A 26,510-nucleotide genomic window follows, 5' to 3' on the forward strand; every position below is an offset into this window, starting at 1 on the left:
AAACCTGGACTGTGTCTTGACTCAGTTTTATAGCTTAATGAACCTTTTGTACCCCATCTTGAGTTCTGTTATAGTCTCCCAGCTCTGCTCTTTCTTTCTTTTTCATAAAGGATTTTGTAGATGGGGAGCTCAACCCCTTTCAGCCCATCACTGAGGCTACAGCAGCTGTGCCCTTTGTTCTTCGTAATTTTGTCTTTTGACAACACTGACCAACCTGGCCAATCCCAGAGATGCCACCGTCTTCCCACCCTGCATCCCTCCCCAAGTCTCCCATATAATAATCTGCTGGGAGGTGTTCATTAATAATAATGCTCACTAATATTTCCCCTTTATCTTTTTTTCTATTTATCTTAGAACTTGTATTAGCCTTTGAGCTAAGGAAGGACAAAGAGGTTATAATTAAGCTGAAAAGTGTTTCTTTGTTTTTTTAGATGAGAATTCTCCAGCCAACTTCTGGGATTCTAAAAACAGGGGTGTGACTGGAACACAGAAAGGGCAGATTGTATGGAGAATTGAGCCTGGGCCCTATTTCATGGAACGTAAGTAACTAAGTATGAAATACCAGTTTGTTATTGGACATTGCATAAAATGCAGAAATCTATGGGGTCTTTTCTGAGTGTTATTTTAAAAATTTTCGGCTCTGATTTACATAGTTGTACCATATAACCCCAAACTGGGAAATATATTGTTTTAGAAAATGCTCATTAGAGAATATTCACATATTTTGAAAAATGTGTGTGTGTGTGTGTGTGTGTGTGTGTATTGTATGAACATACGATATATAAATTACGTGTGGCTATTTTAACACTTCACACATTTTTATATACCCTTGTGTCTACATTTGTAGTTCATATTTAATTATTAATATTAATTTTGGAGAGCAGAAAAAATAATTCAAGATTTAAGTTAAAGTTAAGAATTTAACTTAATTTAAAAATTTTATTTGCTAACTTCACTATTATTTTTCCCAATAGCAGAATAACTTTTGTATTTGGGTCCCGGTTTTTACAAGTGTAGGTAACATAGTCTGGGGCTGCTAGAGAGGTCAGTGTACTAGGACTTGGAAATTGGCTACAGATAATTCAACCATTACCCAGTTATCTGATGTCATATTCATTTGTAAATACAAATTCTTTTATATAGTACACGGTTCACAGAAATATCTCACCCCTTTTTATTTTGGATGAAAGGGCATATTTATAGTTGCCACTAATATTATTGAGAACATAGTAAATACATTTTTGTGGAGTAGCTAGAAGCTACTTGTAAATAAATGATTTACTGGTTGGTCCAGGTTAACTTCTACATTTACAGAATTTTTCTTTAATGTAGAAAAAATGGGCTCTTTAAAAATTTTCTGAGTTATTTATCTCCGTATAAGAATTAAGTTTTGCACATGCAGGGGATTTAGTGTAAGAGAGAGTGTGGATGCTAGTACAAGGAAGGTACTTATTGTACCTTAAAATATCAAGTAAGGTTTGATAAACAGCAGCCTGATGTAAGCATATTATTATTAGAGCATATAAAACTTCTGTAGTAAAAAAAGTTATTTTGAAAGATTAACAGCTATCACTTTGAATTGCCATTAAAGGCATCTGATTATTTCTTCCATATTTTTACTATTAGATCAGCATTCTAGAGCTTTCTCTAATCCTGTTTCTGCCCCCTAAGGAACATCTTCTTTTCAGTTCAATTTCGGGCTGGATTCTCTCTTGAAACCTTAAATAGAATGTAATTTTAAGGGAAAATGCTCATGATATAAATGGGGGTGGGGCAGATACATATAGCATAATCCCAACTAATAGCATAGCGTGTGGGGAAATGTCTAGAAGGGTATTTGCCTAAATGTGAACAAGAGTTGTTTCTGGGAGGTGAGATTATGGATGATTTGTTTTCCTTGCCTATTTCTATTTTACTTTCCAACATTGGCCCAGCTGGCATTACTACCTAAGTAATCAGAAACATAAGTGATAAAGGTAGATGGGGGGAAATGGAATGGGAAATAGCCAAGCTTACTTTCAATGTGGTTCCTCCTTTGAAAGGATTCCAGGGTTTAAGAGGCTGATGTAGCTGAGAAATATTCCCACTGAATGCCTGGGGAAAAGGTGAAACAACCTTCTTCTTTGCTCAAAGTGCTGAAGACTGCCAGGAATGATTGCCTCTGGGTGGAGTGTGCAGACCCATATTATGGGGCTCATGTGGATACCTGGGAAGAAGTCAGTATCACATGCTGCTGCATTTTGGAACAGTATGTGTGGAAAAAACCCCAGAAAGCCCATTTACAGAGCATCTCATTTTCCATGATTGATTTTCTTTCTCCTTCAAAAGTGTTAGAGGTTCGTAATGTCCTGGCTAATTTAGGGTATAGTAAATCTCTCTCTTTTTTTTTCTTTTTTTTTCTGTCTCAACAAAGGTTTTCCTTTATCTCTCACTTTAGTATTTAATAGAAGTAGGCTTGACGTTGAAGGTAGGAATTAGAAATGAAGAGTAGTTTCGTTTTCTTTGCTCTGCTAATTCAGCATTTCTATCTCAATTCTGCGTACACAAAGTTGGGGGTATTGTGTTGTATGATTGTAAAACTGGAGATATTCAGTGATGTATTTCTTAAGGACGGAGAAAAGTTGCATAAGCTAATGTCCTGGACAGTGGATAGGAATTACAGAAAGATTTGGCTTTATAATCAGTTTATCTTCATTAATCAGAATGAGGCCTCCCCAACACACATCCCTATCTTTTCAATATCCATTTGATGTAAAAACCTTGGGTGGTATTTTATCAGTGCTCTGAAGTATAGTCCGTGTCTTTTAGACATCTTTTTTTAAGCCATCTCTGGCTAGAGCAGACCTAAGGGTATTTTACAGCATAATGAGGTTTTGCTTGAATTTCTGAGCTCATAGCATGTAACTTAAAAAATTGAGGGCAGTGGGTTGCCCTGCTCGGGTGTCAGTTGGTTTTAACATCGTCCTGTACACCAAAGGTTGTAGGTTCAATTCCCAGTCAGGGCACATACCTAAATTTCGGGTTTGATCCCCGGACTGGGGACAGCCAATTGATGTTTCTCTCTCATCTTTCCTTTCTCTAAAAATCAATGAAAATATATCCTTGGGTGAGGATTTAAAAAAATTTTTTTTAATTCGGGAGATGGCTGGGTATGTTAGACAATGTCTGTATTTTCAACCTCTGATCTTGAAAACTTAATGACATTTAAAAACCTTTGCTTTCACCTTCAGACAGAAAATTTATCTTTAGCTCATCAGAAGTCCAGACAAAGTAAAATTCTCCAAAAATTGACCTAAATTCATGGGCAAATCTAGATTTGAGCACTGAGCTATTTCTGAATATAAAGATGGCTTCGGTTTGTCTGGATAAACCCCCGAAGGAGGCAGGTGGCCCGGACATTTTATTACAGGGCCTGCTTGAATGAATTTGAAGGACAAAGCCTGGTGTAATTTGGGTGGATGACCTTCCTAGGCAGTGGGGGAGAAGATCAGTTTCACCTGCACTTGTCATGGGACTGTCACATGTTCCTCAAATGAGCTGATGCTCGCAGAAACTGCATTGGTCATCTGTGCTGTGTACGTTCTTGAGTTTTGAAATGTAAGAGGTTTCAGAAGTTGTCTTGGCCTGCCAGAATGTCTGTTTTTGTAGTGTTTTGTGACTGTGTCCATTCATTCATTCAGACCTGCTTCCTCTCTTTCCTTCCTCCTTTCTATTTGTCTGTCCATCTGCGTGTGGAGAAGCCAGTATTGGGTCGAAGGGAGCATTCATTGCTCCTTGGTCCATACTCTCACCTCGGGCTGGCCCTGTGAGCAGTGGGCTTCTCCCTGGTCTCATGCTCGGGTATCATGCCAGCGTTTGCTTTCACCTTTCCTCGTATCTGTTTCTTTCGGGAATAGTTGTTTGTTTTCCTTGTGCAGTTAGAGGTTAAAATTGTAGCTAAAATAAAAGCATGGGCCCCAACTTCCCTTTTCCACCCTTTAGAGTTTTCTTCCCAGTTACCTCTTCTCATAACTAAAATGTTCAAGAACATTGATCTAAATGCTACTTTCTCTCTTCTCTCTCTTTCTTAGAGGTATGTTGTTTAGTTATATTTTTAAAAATTTTTTTTATCTTGAGTGACCTCCTAAGACACTAACTAATATTTGAAAATGAGAATCCTCACTCAGCATGGAAAATTCCTGTACTTCAGGGGCAGACATTTTTACTGGTGTCCTGCCGAAGGAGCTGGCGAGTTCCAGCCCAGGTGCAAACAACTGTTCTGTGTTTTTCTCTCTGGTGACCGGCCCGCCCGTGTGTTTGGCATTGTAATGGGTGATCTGTGTAAATCCCTGTGCTTTGCACCTAGCCCTAAAGCCTTGCGAAGCTGTCAGCTCTGCAGTGTTTTCAGTGACCGTGTCCATCCACAAAATCTGTCTTGTGCCATTCAGCGTAAGTTCATTTTATAGTTTCCAAGATTCTAATTTATCACCGGGGTTAGCGATTTTTGGTATAGCAAGGAATAAAATAACACCCAAAATGGGTCACCTAGCAAAGTTGGCCTGACTACCAAGAGCCTACAAATAAAAATAAGCAGTCCCTTTTTTTGTCTTAGAGCCTGTTATCTTATGACTATTTAGAGGCAATGGCATCCTAACTTGGGAATTTGGGGAAGATGTCTTATAAAAATGCCCTTCTCCTTACTGAAAAATGAGCTGCTTGCTCACTAAGCATTGTTTGAGCTTTGAGGTCCTGCTGCAGGCAGATTCAGACTGCTGGCTGCCAGCATTTAGAGGGTGACAGTAATGAGCTCATGCCCACAGAATTCTAAACTCTTGCTCGTCACTGAGCTTGTCCTGCTTTGATGGGCCTTGTGCACTTTGCTTCACTTTGTTCTTGCCGAATACATGCTGTTGGTCTTGGAAGAAAGCGAGTAGAGTAAGGCTTGCTCAGACCTATGCAGCTGTTACTATTTCAATAATAGTAAAGAGCCTGTGTTAGTGTTCAGGAGTCACTTAGGGCCCGTTCCCGGGGAAGAGAAGCGGTGATAAAGCGAGACTTGCTGTGTCGCTCGCCTTGCCGTTTCCCTCAGCCAGCGTGCGCATCTGCTTCCCTGCCTTTGCCGCTCCTCTCTCCCGGCCTTCTCACCTCTTAGGTTTGCTCATCTGTAGGTTTGAGTCCCGACCTGTTTGTGCCGTGAGCCTTTCTGACTGCGCCGTCCTCACTAGTCTCCGTGGTCTCCAGCCTTCTTCCCGGCGATCTTCCCTTTCAGTGTTTGTCTCCTGTACTTTGTCAGGCCTGTGACTGTCATCGCGACACTGCTCTAGAAATCACCTGCTAGGCCAGAGACCTTTCTTCAATTCTCTTGCAGAGTGCCTGTTTGTGATGTGATGGGTACATGGTAAAAACCTTTTGCTCAGCAGGGCTAGCTACATTTTGAATCACACGGTGACTAACGTCCGTAATGGAAAGACTCAGTACTTTACCTCATGACAGGCTTCTGTTTTTAGTATTTCATCATTGATAGGAAACATGCAATAATATAAATTCCTAAAAGAGCATTTTTCTTTAATCATTGTATTTTTTCTCCTAAAACAAGTGAACTAAATACTCTGTTGGAGGTCATCTGGTGCAGTCGGAAGAGTCAGCGGAAGATTAACTTCCTTGGGAAGATACATCTAGTGGCCCCACTTTAATAACCCAGGTGACTCAGTTGAGGAAGTTCACTCCTGGAGCCTGGGACCTGCTCACCAGCGTCATTGCCTGTACTGAATGACACCTTGGGAAAAGGCATCTTGCAGTGACACTCCAGTGACTCAGAGAAATTCCAGTGTCTGTGTGATTTATCTTTGACACATTCTGACTTCATTGCCTTTGAAATTATAGTTACTTCCTCATTAAAGGGCATTTATATTTCTCTTTATCAAATTCAAATTTTACATATATAAAATACATATATAATTTATAGATGTATAATATATATATAAATAGACATATAACCTGTGGATATATCTCTCCACATACATCTATATGTATATCTGCGTCTTCATCTGCATCTGTACCTGTATCTATTTGGTCACATACTGGTATGTCTGTATCAGTGGTTACTAAATTTTATCCCTGTCTCGTGGCTGCATTTAAGTCACTTGGAAATTTAAAATAATGCAGATTCCCAACCTTACCACTGCATAGTCTACAACAGTATTTTTTCATACTTGTTAGACTGCTTTTTCTATTTCCGTGGAGGTGGAGAGAGAAGCTTTGATTTCTAACAGAGAGGTTGGAGTCCTGACTCTGTCATTTCCTGTTTGGTTGACCTTTGGCACATCTCCACACTCCATCTGCAGCGTGGGGACAGGCATTCTGTCTCCCAGAGTGGAAGTGAGGGTTAAATAACCATGGGACCAGAGACACGGTGCTGTCTGGTGTACCATGGAGCACTTACTATGTGGCAGCTAGTCTTATCTTATCTCTCCACTGTTTACATTTCGGCATGTTTGCGCATTATTTTCTAATATGTTTGAAGGTGTTCTTATTAAATTCCAGAGAAGCATATGAAATCAAACAAGAAACGGTACAATCCACCTGTTGTCTCTAATCAGAAAAGAAGGGATCATTCAAAGACACATGAGTAAGGTTTCCTGAGAGGTGGTGTGGTGAATGTCCTCAGCTGACTTGATAACTTGTCCTAGATAACTTGTTTCAGTGGTTAAATTATTGTTTTATCTCCAATCCATTTGCAGCGGAGATAAAAATCTGTTTCAAATACTACCACGGCATTAGTGGAGCCCTGAGAGCCACCACCCCCTGCATCACCGTGAAGAACCCCGCTGTGATGGTGAGTGCCCCTCAAGCCGCTTCCTCCTGAGGTCCCAGGGGCCTTGCTTTCTATTTTTGCATGTGCAGCTCTGGCAGGCTTACGGGAACAATGAAAAAGGAAACAGAGGAACAGCATGGGCTCCGTTTTAGTAAAGGAAATCACTTGAAGGCTGGTGTACCTGCATCCATAATGCTAATCAGTGGAAAAATATTATTTGAGTTATAACAGTTCTTCGTAGTCAGCTCTTTAGAAAGCAAATCAGTGAGTGCTCCACTGTGGAAGGGTTTTCAGACTTAATTTGGGTGATGGGTTGGTAGGAGATAGTAGCATTGCATCATATGTGAATTTAATTTACATGAGCTCAGTGAGTAAAAGGGGAACAGTAATGATTTAAATAGTGTGTAACTCTACCTGCCAGTCAATGAGCTTTCATCCCAAAGAGAGTGTGAGACGGGGGTCAGGAATGTGCTCTTCCCCCAGGGGTCCCAGTGCTGCCCTCTCCATGCTGAGTTGGGGTCTAGTGCGTAAAGGTAGACACATATTTGTGTGTAGCATGGCCATTCAGTGGAGGCCAACCTCTTCTCTAGGTCCTCAGTTGAAGAAAGATATTTAATTTAGTTTTGAGGACATTGCTTTTGTTGGATTCTTGAAGGAATGTATGCCCGTTTCCAACATGGTACTTACCAAAGGACTTCTCTTCACAGGTTTGTGACTTTTCACTCCATCAACTAACTTTAAAATCTGACAGCTTCACACAGGATACTGTCCATTGTACATGGGTGATTGGATTTAGATAGTTTGGGGAAGTTCTGAGAGTGTAAGATCTGTAAATCATTGCAGCTTTTATAAATCATTAGTAAAAATCAGGTCATGAAAGTATAGAAGAAAAATGTTGACTCCCATACTATGGAATCTTCATAACATTGTGTGTATGTGTGTATGTGTGTGTAAATGCATGCATTTTTGGATATAGGCAAGTGGCCAGGTTGACTCCTTGAAATTCAGAAAGTAATCTTTGCAGATGGCATTTTGCAGTTGTCTGTACCCACTAATGCTGTATCAACCAGTCTTTCCCTTATCCATTCATTCAAACAAAGATTCACTGGGTGCCAGCTAAGTGCTGGGCATTTCTGTCACCACTAGGGATGAAATGATGAGCAAAACACAGTCTTTGTTCTCGTCGGTCTGGTGGGGGAGGAGAGACATCAATTAAATTAAATTATATTTATTTGAGTCATAGTTACTATGAGAGGGAGTAAAATGGGGCAATGAGACCATGTACTAGTAGAATTTATCCTGTTAAGAAAGGTGTTAGAAAGCTTTTCTGAAGAAGGCATGTTTGCAGGACAATCTGAAGGATGAGTAGAAGTTATTTAGGTAAAGAGAGATAGGGAAGAGCATTTTAGGTAGAGGGAACAGCATGTGCAAAATCTGCAATATCTAAGTACTCTTCTCACATTTGAATTATATTTGAGTTCCCATTGTAGTAAACATAGCATATAATATAAAAAGATAACCCACATTTGCTATGTAAGACTTGGAAGTTCACAAGGAGAATGACAATTGTTGACTACAAAATCTGCCATGTCACTTAGTAAGCACTGGAACATGCTTTAATTAATATTCTAAAAAGAAAAATTGCAAACCCAGAAGTGTGGAGCTATTTGTAATAAAACCCTTTGAAAAATTAACTGTGTGTGAGATTAGACAATAGCTTCCAAATATGATTTTCTGAATTCAGATTTTAGACTTCAGCAGTTTCAACGATCAGATATCATTGAAGGCAGCAGGAGTTTGCTGCCTGGTGAACATCGATCTTATTTCATTGATTTTTACATTGAGATTATTCTGTCAAATCCTGTGCATAGTTTGGAGATAATTAATTCGCTTCAGACAGGTTTTAGAGCACCTTAAAAGCTTCATTGATACAGCACTTGCAGTCAGAAGACAATATTGTGGTTCAAAGGGTGACCAATAGAATTGGTGGTCAATAGATTGCTGACCAAACTTGAGACTGTTGGATCTGTATCCAAAATTGAGAGGCTGTGCCACATGGACACCTCATTGTGAGGGTGAGCGCTGTATTTGTATCACAGCATGATGATTCCTCCAGGTGTATGACATGTGTTTAGTTCCTGAAACTGACCAACTGCATCGATAGTCACAAGCCCACTTGGTATGATTATCGCATCACCAGTTGCAAAGAATAGTCCTGGAAGAAGTAACTGAGAGACTCTATAGGGAAGGAAACGAGCTGCCATCCTAATCTGCTCCGTTCTCACACATCCTTTTGCAATGCGTCAAGGATAAAAAAAAGTCATGTCTTTTCTGTCATTAGTACTTTGACCTCATTGTCATTCATCAGAGTACACAGTGGTATGTATCTCAGATATTTGGAACAGGAAATCCTTTGGCTTCAGGGACAGATGTAGGCTACCATCACTCACTACCATGTATTGTTTCAACGCTTGGTTGACAGTGTTGCTTCTGGGTTTTCCTGGAATGAATCTAGGGAGTGAGTTTATTTAAAAACTTTTCTCCAAACAGTGAGTACAGATGTTTTTATTATCGCTGAAGCCCCCATAGCTAGAGGTAATGCTTGGTCTTTCCTGTCTTTATGGTCATCAGTGATAAAATTGAGTTATTTGAGTGTTATATCAGATGAGCATTTTGCCGCAGTTGTAGTAAAGGACACTGTTTATCTGTGAATTCTGTGAAAATTGTTTTACGTTAGTCTTTTGCCAGACAATGAATTATATTTTAAAAATGAGAATTCAAGGGTATTTTCTTTTGTTTCTGTAATATCTTATAATATTTTAAATAGGTCTTAAATAAACCTGTTTAAGGTTTATTTTAAAAAGACTATGAATCTTTTCAGTCTCCTTTAACTCACTTTGCATGAGTATCCCTTAGCAGGAAGGGACATCGTGTCTTTGGGGGTTTTACAGGTCACAGGGCCATGCGGTTTATTTGAGAGGAAGCCATGGTTTATCAGATGTCTGTCTGTCTCGCTGTAGTCTATACTGTCTTGCTGTTCACCACTCTATAGGCCAGGACTGTATATAGTGAAAGTAGGATGAGATAGTAACAGCGATCGGTTGCCTGGCCAGTTTGCTCTTGTCCCTGTTCATTCATCTGGGGACCATGAGTCAGAGGGGTAGCACGTAATATAATAAGCCACATGTACTCGTCTAGAGCCAACCCAGTGTCATCAAGGAGTTGGTTTGATGGATGGAATGAAATAAAGACACTTGGATGGGACCCTAGTATATTGCAAATGACATGTGAAACGTTAAGGAAGCAATTGTTGCACAAAATAGTTTTGACGGAGTTACAGGAAGTGGAGAAAGAAGTAGAGATTTATATTTCAAAATTTGAATGGAATTTATTTTGAAATTTTAAAGCTTTTCTTGGGTAAGTGAAAGCTTTATTTCTTGGTGGCATATGATTTTTAAAGGAGTGTGGGGAGTGCCAGAAAGATAAAAGATGGAAGGATTTAATCTAAACTAATGTGGTTTCTATTTTCCAACAATTCAAAATATATTCTGCCTTCAATCTGTCTCTTACCGTATTGTGGATTTTTTTTTAAGAGAACCATGAAACTCTTTTTTCCTAGTGTGCCATAAATTGAGCACTAATTGAACATAAATTGAGAGAAAGGCTAAATCTGCTACGTGGTCTATAAATGGCTAGTTTCAATGTTATATAATTTACTCGAAAGCTTTTAGGAAAAACTTCATGGTACAATGATTAGTACAATCACATTGTAAATTCTTATTACAACTAATTATAATAGCGTGTGTCATGTACCTGTGGCACAATAAAATAGGAGCTCCCGTAGGGCGATGGGACATCCACGTGGCCACTCAGAAATGTTTGGCAAGAGAGGATAATTCTCCATTTATACGGATGAGTCTGATATAAATCACCTTTTTAGTTTATTGTAGGTCTTTCTGACAAGTCTGAAGGAATTTGATGTTTGGTTTGTTAACTTAAGGAATGTTTTAATACAGTAATAGCAATATAAGTACATTTACTACATATCAACTGTATTCTTATCAAAGAACTAAAAGGATACAAAATAAGTGGATTCATATCCCAGCATATTGGTTTCATTTTGGGTAAAGATGAAATTTAGGTGTGGTCCTTTCTTTCATCTCTGAGAATCTGCATTTGTGTCTCAATTCCAAGATTTGTAGCATATGAAAAGGCATATTAAGTACAAGTTTGATACAAAAGTCATCATATTTGCAAACATATGTGATTCCCTAGGAAAGATGGGTAGCATCATACTCCTGTGAATGCATGTTTTTTGTCTGCAGATGGGGGCAGAAGGCATGGAAGGAGGTGCTTCAGGAAGTCAGCATTCTCGGAAACTTGTTAGCTTTACATTGTCCGGTAAGACTGACTTTAATTAAGCATATGTCCAGTTTGAAAATGTGCAATTTTAAGGGAATGAATAGTCAGTCACTTCTTTTACCGATTCTCATATATAATATATGAACTAGTTATTTATTTATTTGGGGGATAATACTTCTGAAATTCAAGTATATATTTTGCCATGATAAAATAGATTATTGATGTAAACTCAGAAGTTATTTCTTCTACCAAGTTTTCTGGTGCTAAAAAGACTATAACTATGTTTAGTTACTTTAAAAAAATCTGTAATGTAATGTGTTAACTCCACATTAGGGCTTTGGTTATTGAAAATTATTTATGCTTATGTCATATAGAGAAAGGAAAGATTTGGAGACTAGGGGAAAAAAGCCAAGGGATACTCATATTTCTGTGGAGAAATACACACAAAAATTGGAAAGTGGATAAAACAATCTTTTAATTTTCTGGTTATTAAAATATTGTAACTGCTTATATGTTTATCATAAAATGAAAGCACTGGTGGCGAGTTGGAATTCATTGTGGTTTATAAGATTTATTTAGTTGAAACTAGCAATTTAAAAAGGAACAGAAAAAATCAGTTTACCACCAAAGGGAAATATTTTTTCATAGAACATCAGTTTATATAAACTGAAAAACGTCACGCAAGAAAATATACACACCTCTCTGTATGTGTGTACTGGGTTTCAGTGTAAAATGTTACGTCACATGTAGGTCACTGTCAAAAAAGTTTGAAAGCCACTAATTTTTAAAAAATTACTTGGCAGTAATTTTCTTAAGAGTCAAGAATACCTTAAGAAAATCAGTGTTTGAAGTGGGCTTTTAAAATAGACAACTGTGCTCCAACACATACAAAAGAAAGTCTAACAGATGTCTGTCACTGTAAGGTGTTTTGTTTTCATTTTTCCATTGGTGTAGTGCTTCTGAAATTTAAATTAGATTCACTTTCTTGGCTGCAAAAAATGTGAATGAAAATAGGTATTCTCAGGAGTGAGAGTTAGCAGCTGATCTTGAAAGTAGACATTGCAATGGTGTGTACTTATCACGTAGGATAAAAGGGTGCATCGAAAGTAGTTCATTGCCTCCCATAGCCTCCCAGAGTCCATGTATGCTCTAGCATGTTCCTTCTCCTCCCCATATGAGGGCACTTACTATGAAAGCCTTTTTTGTTTTTGTTTTCTGGCAAATCTCGGAGATTGTGAACTGGTGGCTTATGGTTCAAATTTGGCCAATAAATATGTTTTGTTGGAACCCTCAGGGTTTACAATTGTCTGGGTTTTTAGAAGGGTGCTTAGAAGTACCACGGCCTGTGACACTCCCCGAGCCCATCATCTGTGTGTCTCCTGAGAACATTTCGGTTGGCTGCCTGTACTTTAGACCTTCGCAGTCCCTTTCTATAGACAGAGAACAGCTAGCCGACCTGCATGGCTCAGAAAATGTAGTTTGACCACACCAAGGTTTTCTTAGTTTAGAAGCATTGCCCAGTGCTTCAGAGTGATCAGTATCATTCTAACGCGATACACACATACAGATTTTGACTCCAGAGGGGTGTTAATTAACTCACTATGGGAAAATGACCATCTAGAAGATGGAAATCCCAGGACATTTTCCTAAAAAGTAGGAGATGAGCTTTGGGGCACAGCTAAATGTTTCTTCTTTAACTACAACTTCTTCTAACATCCCACCTCAGTACACATGGGGGCTAGCTAAAAATGTCTTATTTCCTACCATATGGTCAGATATTTGCAGATGGTATACAGAAGTGGCTAAAATTATAGAATAGGAAAACAATGCTGTAATGGTAATTCTAAAAAATTAATCTGGTTGTAGCATATGGACAGTGAATGATAATATTTATCCAAGAGCATTTAGGCACTGAGGAATAGCTGCTGCAAATGCTCTACTCCTGATTATCTATGGATAAGTAGGGACACAAATAATTGAACTCTACAGCTAAAACAAAAACTGTGTTTTGATTAATATATTAAACCTCTTCTCCAAATGAAACCTTAAACCAGGATATTTAACATGGCATGATACCTTTGTGACTTTGAGTTCCTCATTGGTCTATTGGGTGATGCGGATGTTTATGAGCAATAAAATATATAGAAGGCAAAAGAAAGAAACAAGAGCAGAAATGAGATGGGTAAAGGAAACTGAATAATCAGATTACACATACTTGGTAGTTTATTGTATTTCTTAATGAAGATGGGTTTGCACAGTGTCCCTTGTGGGAAAGCTTGGAATGAGGGTTAACAGTGACTTCTTTCATCAGAGTGGCTTAGTCTTCTGGGGGAATTCTTTGTGTTCAAAGGAATGTTTTGCATGAATAATTTAGCTCTGTCAGACTTTGTGGCAGCCATTTCTGTACATGTTATTCCTCATTTACTGCAAAGAAACCCCTTATTTAGAAGTCGATTTAATATCTAAGGAATATCATTCTTCTGTCTTTGAGGCCGAGGTAAGCATAATCAGGAAAGGTAAGAAAATAAGTATGTAAATTGCATTTTCCCCTCAAGGCCACTTTATGCTAAATAAAGCCCAGTGACAACATGTAGCATTGTTAAATTGATAATAAAATGCAAACGCCCTGGGAAGTGCCGGGAATGGGAACTACGAGGCTGAGGAGATGACAGCAGCTTCTCTCAAGTGCCTGTCTAGTTACTTACTTGTCTTTCCCTCCTCCCGCCAGTTTTGAGATCAAAGATCGTACTCTATTTCATGCAGTGTTCTTAACATAAGGTCCTATTGGTTGAATTTTTCAGTCTTTGCCAACATATTAAACTGCCTCCCTTTACTGCCAGTTATGTGTCATTAGACATCCTGGTCCGTTTTCATTGCACAGGTACCTGGACCACAAGTTCTCGTTGGCCTAGATGAGGAAGGGAGCCTCCTCCAGGGAGCACTCCCTAAGATTATGGTTCTGTGGGCAACCCCAGGCCAGTCCTGGCCTCCTAAGAAAGACTTTGCATTTCAGAAATGGGATTGAGTGGGATGACTGTGGAGACAATTTAGGGTCACGATGCAGGGTCTCTTCCCTAGCTGGTCTGGGTAATCCCAGGGTCTTTGAAGGTTCATAGGCCACCTGCAAAATTTCTATCTGAACCAGTGGTCAGGACCTCCCTAGACTGATCATGACTGCATGAAGTTACCTGGAAACAGTCCATTCTTCCAGAATCTTCAAGATCTCTTAGCTCTCAGTGTGAACCTAATTCACACTGATATTCTCAGAAGGGTGTTGGGGACTCAGTGAAGCCAGCTTTATTTCCTGATATTGTTGTATCCCTTAGCTAATCTGGAAATTTAAAAAAGTGTCAATCTCTTCACTAACCAGACTTTAGCCAGAACTTTTAGCAGCTCACATAGTGTGAAATAATAACTGGTGAATCTAAGATGAATTATGGGACATTCATCAGCTATTTAAGTTACTTAAGCTACTGAAAAAGTAACCTCACAGTTATTTAATCTAACAGGTAGCATCCAAATTTCAGAAATATTTCTGGTCTTCCCTTTCCCCTAACATTCATGATATTTGTGGAATATATATGACCATTTTAAATGTGGCATAACTGAATGTGTGCTCTGAAGTTTCATCCCCAATTAAACTTAGGTCTGTGCATTCCATGTATGTATGTAGAAGATTCATTTTTCTCTCATGAAGGAACCTATTGGGTTTGTTTTTTAAAATAAACTGTTTACTAAGGATTTCTCTCAAGACATTGTTTGAAATGCTGGCTGCCAAACCATAAGCATATTAGAATCTAAACGGTTCCCTGGAAGTGAGTTTAGGTGTTGTAAGGTGGTAGTGAAAGCTCGGTTTCATTTTTGCTGCCTGTTAGAAGACCCCTCGGCTGAAATTAGTCATAACTCACTTGTCCTCACTCATCTAAGCAATCATAGTGTGTGAATAAATTTGTTACCGTTTTCACCAAATAGTTTGTTTGGAGCTTTCTGTATGATTATTTAAGAACAAATTGTCATTGAGCTGCTTGTCCTCCTGTCCCTTTTCCTCCCCCTTCTCTTCCCTCTCTCCCTTCTCTCTGTCTCTCTTTCTTTAAAGATCTAAGAGCTGTTGGGCTAAAGAAAGGGATGTTCTTCAATCCGGACCCTTACCTTAAGATGTCCATTCAGCCAGGGAAGAAGAGCAGTTTCCCCACTTGTGCCCATCACGGGCAGGAGAGAAGGTCCACTATCATCAGCAACACCACTAATCCAATTTGGCACCGAGAGGTAAGCTGATCCTTGGGGGTCTTATACTTGACAGTTAAGGGGCTGGCCAACTCCATCTCTTTCCTCTGGACTCTGTGCATCATTGAGCTGTTTATGGGTGTGGGCAAGGTGGTTGAGGCGTCTTGGGGATCTGTTAGAAAGAGGGCACCACCATGAGAATGAGGTATTCCCTTCTAGCCAGGGCTGGGTTTAGGATGAGGCACGCGAGGCGCCCACCTCAGGTACACTATTTAAAGGATGCCAAAGACTCAAAAATCAAAAGAAATATCTTAATGCAATGTATTATTTTTTAAAAGTCAAAATCAATGCAAAAAAAAATTGTGAGAACAAAGTATCAGAATTTGAAGTAAGGACAGGATCAGTAACATTATCTCGTGAAATCGTATTAGACCTTGAGGCAGAGGGAAAAATCAGGAATAATGATTCTGTATTTATTTAAAATTTTGCTATTTTGTCCTGGCATATATTCAGTATAAAGTAAAAGAACTTCTCTGCCTACAGGCTTTGGCAAGTGTTGTTTGGGTTTCTAGATTTCAGTAAATTAAACGAGCCATTCAAAAAATGAAGCCAGATTGTGCTGACGGTACTTCAGGCTTCCTCACGGCTACATTCTGCTGCCAGTCGGTTCAGTGCAGCGTATCAGTGAGATCGGGCAGAAGGTCTTCTCATTAGAACCACAGAAAGTCCGAGAATGAACAGAGAGACCTTGTTTCTCATCTACGGAGCAAAGCAAGGGCTCTCCTACATTTCTTTGGGATCCAAGACACATTGCAAATACTAGTTAGAGTGTTTCTGGTGTACCTTTCCTGGCATAGGAATCACACAAACAATTAAATCATTCTCTAAATATTTAATGACAATAATATGCTACGACAATGTTGTAGACATATTTTATTAGAGAGGGAGATAATGCAGGGGATCTAAAACCAATTGGAGAAAAGGTATGGCTATTTAGGACTTGCCAGCCCAGCCAGGTGTTTCTCCTGGGGAATTCTCATGGTTTTTTAAATAGATAAGTATATGTTTTCTTATTCTTGGTTGAAAAAACTAGTGCTTACTATCTCCAAATAGTAAATAACTTTTAAAGGTGTACCACTTAACACATTAGAAGCCTAGAAAATGTAACATTTATCTCCATATGAGCTCTAGAAGGCACAGAACAGAAACAGTAGTGACACTAGCAATAACTTTATTTTCCTCACACTTAATATTTACAAAGTTTTTAACCACGTAACCAGTGCAAGCTTGATAAGCCGGGTGTGAGGGATGAGATGATCATTTCTCCATTTTTGTGATTAAGAAACTGAAAAAAAGTATTTATGTAACCATTTAGAAGCAGAAGTCTTAGTGCTTAAACTCAGCTCTTATCCTAAGCGAGTCCTTCTTTCATGAAGTAGATTCCTAAACTGCATGGCCCTTTGGAGAGCTTCATCAGGACTAAGTAAACTTAGTGGTGCCTAAGTGTAAAGCTGGCTGGCACTGTTCCCATCCCTGTGGTTGTCTGGATACTGTCAGGGAAGAAGTGAAATGATTCAGGTTAGATTCCTGGTCCCATCACTTACTTTTCCTTAGATTGTCATGTTGAAAAGAAAATTTTATCTTTGTAAAGATATGTGAAAGTCTTTCTAAATGAGTAAGCTCGTTATATGTATTTTATATCATTATTAATATCCAATCTTATTTTCTCCAATGGTCTTCTTAACCAAAACAACAAAGCTTATCTTAACCTCATGCTTTTATTTTTCTGTCCCAGAAGAAATAAGCCTGTGTGCCTTTTAAATTAAGTAATTTCCATGTAGACATTGTTTTTATTTTAATATTTACCAAGGAAACCATTGTATCCTGTAGATGTTTCTACTTTAACCAAGGGGTATTTTAACCTATGTTGTGCAACTTCTAAATAACATGGGGTCAGGAACTAAAATTGCTGTTAAGCAAATATCTCGGTAAATTCTAAACCATCCTACAACAGGATATTAAATTTCAAAGAATTAAGATACAATAAAGGTAGTGAATACTAAAATTGTATTGTGCACAATTTAATATTTGATAGCATCTCCTGAAGCTGTTGAACCAGGAAGGGATGGGTGATGGAAGGGCCTTCCTTTGTCATGCAGATCCTAAGCTGTTGCTTTTTAATCATTGGTGAATGTCAATGAGCCTGAGTGAATGAAGGACTGACAACAGCTGCAGATATTTCTAGCAATGTAGACTCTGTATGTCATTAGGATTTAAGAGATACCATTTTTTATAACAATAAATGATATAATTTTACATTTGTCTTTATTTAAATCAACCTGTTATCTGTCTTTGTTTTCAGAAATATTCCTTTTTTGCGCTTCTTACTGATGTCTTAGAGATTGAAATTAAAGACAAATTTGCCAAGAGCCGTCCTATCATCAAGCGTTTCCTGGGGAAACTCACCATTCCAGTCCAGAGGCTGCTGGAGCGGCAAGCCATAGGGTAATCAGCCCTCATGCGGCGGGTCTTTGTGAGATTGGTTTGTACAGAAGCAGCTGAAACGATACTTTCTCTGAATGAAGTGATAACATATTTCTTTTAGAAATAAAAATGCTCACACATTGAAACGTGCAGGAGAAAAAGCACATTTTTTTAAATTATGTACCATTTTTGGGGATCTGTCTTTTCCAAGATGTACCTACCATTGCATTTCAGCACCATTATTGTAGTGCTCAGTTTTTGTATTTTTTGTTTTTGTTTTTTTAAATTTATCTTTATTGTTGAAAGTATTACAGATGCCACCTTTTTTCCCCCATTGCTCCCCTCCGCCCTGCATCTGACCCCCACACTAGACCTTCTCCACACTATTGTCTGTATCCATGGGTTATTCATATATGCATATAAGTCCTTTGATTAATCTTTTCCCTCTCACTCTCCCACCCCCGCTTTCCCTCAGTTGTTTTTGAGCCTATTGAAATCCTGCTCTAAATGCCCCTCCCTAGATCAGGATCCTGGTGTCAGGTTGACACCTCCCTTAACCTGAGTAATCCCCTCCAGAGAACTTGGTATTCCTGAAAAACAAAAACCACCTTGTTTTCAAACAAGACGTAGACCCTGAGGAGGTATGATAGTACAACTCCTAGATGTATGCATTCATTCAGGCAACTAAAATTTATTTTGATGTCTGTTTTCTTTTTGTGAGCCTTTTATAAGTTGTGAATAAAGTAGTTAAGAAATTTTAACATGCCTACATCCCTCATTATAAATGGTATGTTTATTTTTACTTGACAAGTACCAGCAAACTCAGGGAAGAAGTAAAAGAACTTCTGAGTTCTGAGAACTTCTGGTGCTCTGAGGTAGCCCTGGGGGCATATTTTTGGAATCTTTTCCATTGTAGGAGAACATTATGAACATGTGGTGGCTGCAGTAGTAGTAGTAGTAGCTGAGTAGTAGCAGCAGCAGCAGCAGCAGTAATAGTAACAGTGGCAGAATCAGTAGTAACAATATTAGTAGTTGTAGTTGTAGCAGTAGTAGTAAGTAAACAAAAAAGATGTCGAGAGCTTGCTCTCTGTCTGGAGTTAAGTACATTATACTCATTAGCTCATGTAGTCCTCCCAACTCTGGGAGGTGAAGAATGTAATTATACCCATTTCAGAGATGAGGAATTTGAGGTTAACAAGCAAGTGGTGGAGCTGGGCTGCGAGTTCAGATCAGTCTGCTCTAGAATCTTGGCTTCTCTGCGGCACCTTAAGGACTGGCAGTCGTGTGCTATCGCTCATTAGTTAACTGAGGGAGGTCAGTCATCCATGTTCACTCTGCAGCTAATTAACTGTGTTGGCATGTCCCAGTTTCCTTGGGCGTTAGTTTTCTTACCTGAAAAATACAGCATTTAGACCAGGTCATCTCTAAGACCCTTGAAAACCTGAAACTAAGAGATTCTAATGGATACTAATTCTCTGACTATCAGAGGCAATGGAGTTTGTGGTTGAGCCAGCCCACATGAAGTATAAATATTATACTGAAAATCTAGCAGCCTGGTTTATCTGATCCAAGCTGAGAAATCAGTTATTTTTAAGAATAACAATTATTGCTTCTAGTGGAGATAATATACTTCGGGAAGTTTTAAAAATGATTTTGAGGGTTTATAGAAAGTGAAAAATTATAGAGTGAGAATAACTATGGGAAATGTAGCTACCATTTAATTTATATAATTATATAATTTGCATAATAAAAAGTGACACTTGGCAGAAGTGTCCATTTATGGATGCAAGTAAGAATGACCAAGGGAAGATAAATCCTTGTCAGTGTTTGAAACTTCTGTTGACTTGCTGGCTTTTCATTTAGTCTTTTAAAGAACTGGACACCTAGAGAACTGCTGATCATGGAGTTGACGTGTACTGGGAAGAAGTCTGGCGTGAATTCATAAAATAGCAGAATTACGCAATATTTATGTATAAGTACATTGAAAGCATTGCCTGATACAGAGACTTAGGGATTTGGTTTATTAAATAAGAATGATATATACCACATATTAGTAGACCACATATTAGCATCGAAATAAGCATTTCTGATCTGATTATTACTTTCCATCTAGCAATCAATACATCTTGAAAAATGCTGGTTTTGCATTACTTATGTGTTTGATAGACTGAAACTATCAGAAATAATCGAGGCTTTACAAGGTGCAGTTTTATAGGGTGAGCTAGAACTTATGAATGGCCTGCTTTGAGAGCATTTGTTGGAACCTGGCCTTTTTCAGAGAGGGCCTGTGTTCTGTCCCAGAGCACGTCACTTTCCCAGGCTTTGTTAATTGCTCTGATGACATTAGTGAGAAATGTTTCAGTCAGATAGTGAGAGTTCTTTGGCACTTATTCTTTATAATTATGTATCATAATAATGTATAATATGTTGTTCATAATAATATATCCCAGCAAGAGGCAGGATGAGTCAGATGGGACTTGGTAAGAGTAGGGAAGCAGCTGAATCCCACAGGCCCTCAGCAAAGGACGAAACCCTAGACTCGGAATCTCCAAATGTGGAGGATTTCCTATATGTGCAGTTTGGGTAGTTGAATTGAGTATCTTGTAAGTTTGGCTAATAATCAGCACTAACACCTGTTAAAATTATTTTTTTCCAAGGAGAGAGTTTCATTTGTTAATTAATTTATTCAACAAATGTGTGTGTGTGGGTGTGTGTGTATGTACATAAATAGTGTCTACTAAATGTTCAGCACTGTGTTTGTTGGGTATTGGGGATGTGATAGTGAGCAAAACAGATGGATGCAGTTCTTTCCTTACAATTCCTACTAAACATTTATTTCCTAGCTAAAATTCATCACTTTTATAAATCTTTGTCATTAACACCAACACTTTACTTTTATTGGCCAAAGAAGAGGAGAGGAGGGCCAATTCAGTTTTAACAAAGAAAGGAAGATTTTAATTATTCCAGGACTGCACATCCAAAGAGATGGGTGAGGAACCACAATGTTGAGAGCAGGTCCATGTATTTGGCTGCTGGGTCTGTGCATTAGTGGACAGAGGTGGAGTACCTGTGTGTCAGGCGCTGCATAAATGCTGGGAAGACAGTGGTAAGAAACAAAAAGATCCCTTCTATTAGCAGATGACGGCCTTTATATAATGTTATTTGAACACTCTAATGTAAAAGCATTTAACACACCTGTAATATCTGATAGTCACAGATGCCTACATATCCCTTTACAGAAAAAAGTTTTAAAATACTAAATTAAATAGAAAAAGCATTACGATGGCAGTCACACTGAAGTGAGCCATGAGTAAATACATGTCATTAAGACATGTGTTACTAAAAGCAATGTAGAATCACTGGGATTATACATAAAATGAGGTGACATGGCGACAGCAGAGCAGGAGCTTCTGTGTCAGAAGAATCCCTATTCTAATCCTGGTTCTGTTACTTCATCGTGGCCTCGCCTTGGGCAAGTTACTTAGCCTCCCTAGGCCTTCCTTTGCCCCTCTAGCAAACGGTTATCCACCTCCCTCAGAGCGTTACTGGGAGGGTCAGAAGAGGTGATGCAGGTGAAGCCCACAGCAGAGTGTAAGTGACACACAGTAAGACTCAACTAGGGGAAACAAAGCATTTTAAAAGCAGCACTCAAGAAAGAAAAAAATATTGCAATGTTTCTAGGGAAGTAAAAGAAAAAGGTAAGGATGTAATCGTACTGTTTTATGAAATTCTTGCTATGAAGTCAAAGAAATTCATAAGAGCTAAACCGAGATTTCATATTAGCATGTATTCTTTTAAATGGATAACATATATTTAGAATTGAACTGAGGAGGTAGAGAAGCACAAACAAATAATTATGCAGATCAATAATAAACCACTGACTAGAGACTCTACTGCACTGTGGTGCAAATATTAGGTAGAGGCGTGGTATTTTTCTCCTGAAGTTGCCATTAGAGGGCAGTGTAAGAGCAGAGATGGTACCGTTTGGTACTTTGCCTTTGGTTATTTTCCTTAATTAAATATGTCAGATTCAGAATGAAAGTTGCTTGCATACAAAGAAATGATGTAATTGCATTTGACTTTGATAAATAAACACAGAATTGAAAAGATGGACAGCTTCATGCTTGAAGAGGCTGGTAGCTTGAGCCCAGGGGCCAAGGTGGGGCAGAAACTGGGTGGGCCCACTTGAGGTCCCCTTCAGCATGCCTCCAAGTGTGGCAATAAGACACACCACAATGGCACTTCTAGCTTCTCCAGCTGTCCCATCAGTATCACTCACATGCCACCCTGAGAACCAGCGATGGCCAGGGTCTCCCATGTGAGGGCCAACAGCTCCAGCCCCCTTACTTTACAGCTGAGGAAGGGGAGGTTCAGCGGCTCCCTGCATTTTACGAAACTGAAGCAGCCGTCAGGGCGTGTCCTGTTCTCCCCTAACTCCCAGCTCCCATTCTTGAGGACACAGCAGCACAGTGCCTTCCGTGACAGTGTGTGAGAATCCTTACCTACGTGTCCTTTAGAACGAGCTTCCTATCGTGTTCACTGCCAAGGAACCAGGCCCACTATACTTAAACCTGAGCCCAAAAGCACCCATAATTTTAGGCCTTTCACAGCTCCTTGATGACTTTCAAAGTGCCCTTTCCCTGGTCACTCTCAGCAGTGAGAAAGCAAATCAGTGCACTTTAAAAAATGCAGTATTGCATTTCCTGCTTTTACTAATAATTTTCCTTCTGACAAGATTTCATTTTCTCCCTGGTTTTATAAGTATTCAGTTATATGAATGAACAATATCACATTAGACTCTAACAGGCCTTTTGAGCCTTTTATTTTCCTATGAATCTGAAAGTTTTAAGAGAAATACGTGGGGTTTGGGGGAGGGATGACCTGTGGGAAGAAGACACAGGCTGACACCAGTGTGTAAGGATGAAAACCCTTTCTCCTCTTGCAGTGATCAAATGCTCAGCTACAACCTCGGCAGAAGGCTCCCAGCTGACCATGTGAGTGGCTACCTCCAGTTTAAAGTGGAGGTTACGTCTTCCCTGCATGAAGGTGAGATATCAGTATAAATACATCCCTATGGGGAAAAACTTGTAAAATCTTACTCACTTGTCAGTTTGCATTCGAATAGAATCAAATTTGTGTCCTGTTCTGAAAATAGAATAGCTATCCAATGATTACCTGCAGAAGTTTTTCAAGCAGTTATGAAATCCTGTTTATCAAAAATATCTTAGTTGTACACCTGCATTTGGAATCCGGGCTGTAGAGTTTCCAGCAGTTGTGAGCATATATACCTCATATGTCAGACTGACCAGGAATGTGCTTGTTAGAGTAGTGAGTCTTAGCAAGTCGGGATACTGTAGAGGCCTCAGTGGGATGACTGAATTCTTTGAACTGATTGATGGCAAAGGAATAGGACGTTGAAAGTTCATTTGTTAGTATACTGCTTTGTACAAATGCTGTTTTCTCCTTCAGATGCTTCTCCAGAAGCTGTTGGCACAATACTTGGAGTCAGTTCTGTGAATGGAGACCTCGGAAGCCCTTCTGATGAGGAAGATGTGCCAGGGGGCCATCACGACAGCCCGGTGTGTTCCAATGGGCCAGTTTCTGAGGAAAGTGCCTGTGGCACCCCCAAGCATTCTTTCAGGACTAGCTCTACTCTGGAAATAGACACAGAGGATTTAACCTCTACTTCTTCAAGGACCTCACCTCCCAGAGGACGTCAGGATTCACTCAATGATTATTTAGATGCTATTGAACACAATGGCCATTCCAGGCCGGGCACAACTACCTGCTCGGAGAGGTCCATGGGAGCCTCCCCGAAACTGAGGAGTAGTTTTCCCACCGACACGAGACTCAGTGCCATGCTTCACATCGACTCAGATGAAGAAGACCACGAGTTCAAGCAGGACCTGGGCTATCCATCTTCGTTAGAGGAGGAGGGAGGGTTAATAATGTTCAGCAGGGCATCAAGAACTGACGATGCGAGCCTGACCTCTCAGACAAAGCCCGAAGACAACCTGTTGGAAGTTGAGGAAGCCTCCATGAATGACGCTGCTTCCTTCGAGGATAAGCCAGAAAATCTTCCAGAGCTTGCAGAGAGCTCCCCAGCCTCAGGCCCAGCCCCAGATGAAGGTGAAAATGGCCCAGAGTCTCAACCCACTGCCGACCAGGGCAGCACTGAATTGTGTGGTTCTCAAGAGGCAGATCAGCCCACGAGTGGGGCCGACACAGGGACCTCTGACACATCCGGAGGGAGCCGAAGAGCCATCAGTGAGACTGAGTCCCTTGACCAGGGCTCTGAGCCTTCCCAGGTGTCCTCTGAAACAGAACCCAGTGACCCTGCCAGGACAGAGAGCGTGAGCGAGGCCAGCACCAGGCCGGAGGGAGAGAGCGACCTGGAAGGCGCTGACAGCTCCTGCAATGAGAGTGTTACGACGCAGTTGTCCTCAGTGGAGACACGGTGCTCATCTCTTGAGAGTGCACGGTTTCCCGAAACCCCAGCCTTTTCTTCTCAGGAGGAGGAAGACGGAGCCTGTGCAGCAGAGCCCACCAGCAGTGGGCCCACCGAAGGGTCACATGAGTCCACATGCGCTCCTGGTTCTCTGCCTGCGGTGCACATGCCCAGTGGAGAGGAGGAAGGGCCAGCGGCAGACTCTGCCAGTTTACCTGACCAGGACGAGGCGGGGGAGGTCTGGCAGCGGAGGGGCAGCCTAGAGGGAGCTGCTGCTGCTGCTGCTGCGGAGAGCCAGCCCCAGGAAGAGGGCGATGCTGGCGAGGCCCAGGGGGCTTGTGAAGGGGCCGCTGCCCAGGAGGAGGGCGCTACTGGAGGTAGGATGTAGGAGACAGCGTGGCTCTTGGCTCAAGCATACCTGTTCAAAGAGAAGTCTTGTGGTTTTGTCCCTTAATGTAAATTATACTGCAGGTTGACTGTTATCTGGATTCTTCACCTTGGGGCTCGGTGGTTAGCTTTATTATTATTTTTCAATGGATTTTCTAATGCTGATATAAGAGGCCTGTCAAATAAGTGTTCAGACTTAAATAATGAATCTTGAGGCTCTGTATCAGGAATACATTGTGGGGACCTGCTCTCCCCGGGAAGATGGCCCCTGGGGTGGGGGCTGGGGTTCCCTGTCCGCACAGGCCTGGAGGGCCTAGATGCCTGAGGACGGGTGCACTGGAGTGAACTGTGCATGTGTGGGCCACGACAAGGCCGAGTCCCCTGTCTGGGCAGTGTACAAACAAAACTGAAACAACGCATCTCTGGCGGGACCTGGGTTTGTAGACAAAACCAAGCAGGCCAACGGCTTCGATGTTAGTGTAATATGCTGAGGTTTTCTGGAACACCTTCAAGTCACACCTTCTTGCATAAAACTTTCAAAAGAGGAACTAATGCGGGCTTTGCATCAAATATACTATTTTTTGCCTCCTGTTTGAGTTTCTTAGGATACAAATGTACACATAAAAATTGTGTTATGTGTCAATGAATGTGGCTCAATACAGTGATTCCTTTAAAATGTTCTATTATAGATGCATCAGAAAGTCTAAGGAGAATTTCACGTGCCTAAATAGCACAGACTCAGAATAGGAATGATTTTCTTTTCTTTCTTTTTTTTCTTTTTTTTGGTCTTTTGTTGTTGTTTTGCTTCCTTCATTTTGTGGCCATATACAGTGTGACCCTGCAGTATTAGTGCATGACCAGGACAGAGACCAGGAGGGGGAAGACCGGGAGGGGGAGGGGTGCAGGTGGACGCCCTCCAGAAGGCCCTTTCCTAACTCAGCATTCATGTGCTCTTCTCTTTTGTTTCTGGGTCTTCATACGGGAAATGAGACTCAGGAGAGAAGAGAGACTAGCCCCGCGATTTATGTTAAGTTTTTGAAAATGTTTTTATCAAAGTATAGTTGGCGTACAATATTATATTAGTTTCAGGTATATATGTTAGTTGTATTTTTTTTTTAAGACACTGAGGGGAAAAACAATACCTGGATAATTTTCTACCTCTGATCCTAGGTTCTCAAGCCAACGGCCACCAGCCATTGAGATCGCTGCCTTCAGTGCGCCAGGATGTTAGCCGGTACCAGAGGGTGGACGAGGCGCTCCCACCAAGTGAGCACTTGTCACTAAAGGGCTCACCTTCCCGAAGGGTGCAAGGGTGACAAGGGATGCCCAGTCCCCGGAGGAAGGGGTCTGGGGGCTGCCACCTGACGGAGCACGTGTAGTCTGGAAAGTGCTAAGCTGGTGACCTCTGTCTGGCACTGTTGTGTTGAATGAAAGGGCAGCTGGGGGAGAAGTAAATACTGTGGCTCCCATGGAGTAATTAGTGTCGTCAGGGAAACAGATCCAGGTATTTTAGACAGTTGAGTGTATAATAAATTTATTTTTTTAGTTATGCCTAATGGTGGCAGGAATTTTCAGTTGGTAGATTGGTACAATCTCTTAGAAAAGCCTCACTGTATGTAATATACAGCTTTTTATTCACTTACAGCATTTTAAATCATTAAGTACAGGCTTCTGGGTTTTTTCTTATACAGAGAAGTGTTATTAATTTTCAGAAATTAATACCCATTTATTTGGAACATGGCAGTTGTCTGGGGATTTGAAAGATATTTCATTTCTTTCACTTTCAGGAAATATGTAGCACTTAAAGGCTGA

General features: G+C 40.3%; 1 protein-coding gene across 1 annotated transcript in view; it reads left to right on the plus strand.

Moving 5' to 3' along the window:
• HECW2 (HECT, C2 and WW domain containing E3 ubiquitin protein ligase 2) overlaps positions 1–26,510 on the plus strand; it is a 291,378-nt gene that overhangs the window by 157,381 nt on the left and 107,487 nt on the right. The window contains exons 4-11 of the mRNA XM_087819690.1: positions 432–539; positions 6,720–6,814; positions 11,119–11,194; positions 15,252–15,421; positions 17,742–17,884; positions 22,809–22,909; positions 23,333–24,688; positions 25,869–25,964. Coding sequence (XP_087675816.1) covers positions 432–539; positions 6,720–6,814; positions 11,119–11,194; positions 15,252–15,421; positions 17,742–17,884; positions 22,809–22,909; positions 23,333–24,688; positions 25,869–25,964 — 2,145 coding nt within the window. The remainder of the gene's footprint in view (positions 1–431; positions 540–6,719; positions 6,815–11,118; positions 11,195–15,251; positions 15,422–17,741; positions 17,885–22,808; positions 22,910–23,332; positions 24,689–25,868; positions 25,965–26,510) is intronic.

The sequence above is a fragment of the Miniopterus natalensis genome, chromosome 8, assembly GCF_054644295.1.
Source record: "Miniopterus natalensis isolate mMinNat1 chromosome 8, mMinNat1.hap1, whole genome shotgun sequence".
NCBI lineage: Eukaryota > Metazoa > Chordata > Mammalia > Chiroptera > Miniopteridae > Miniopterus > Miniopterus natalensis.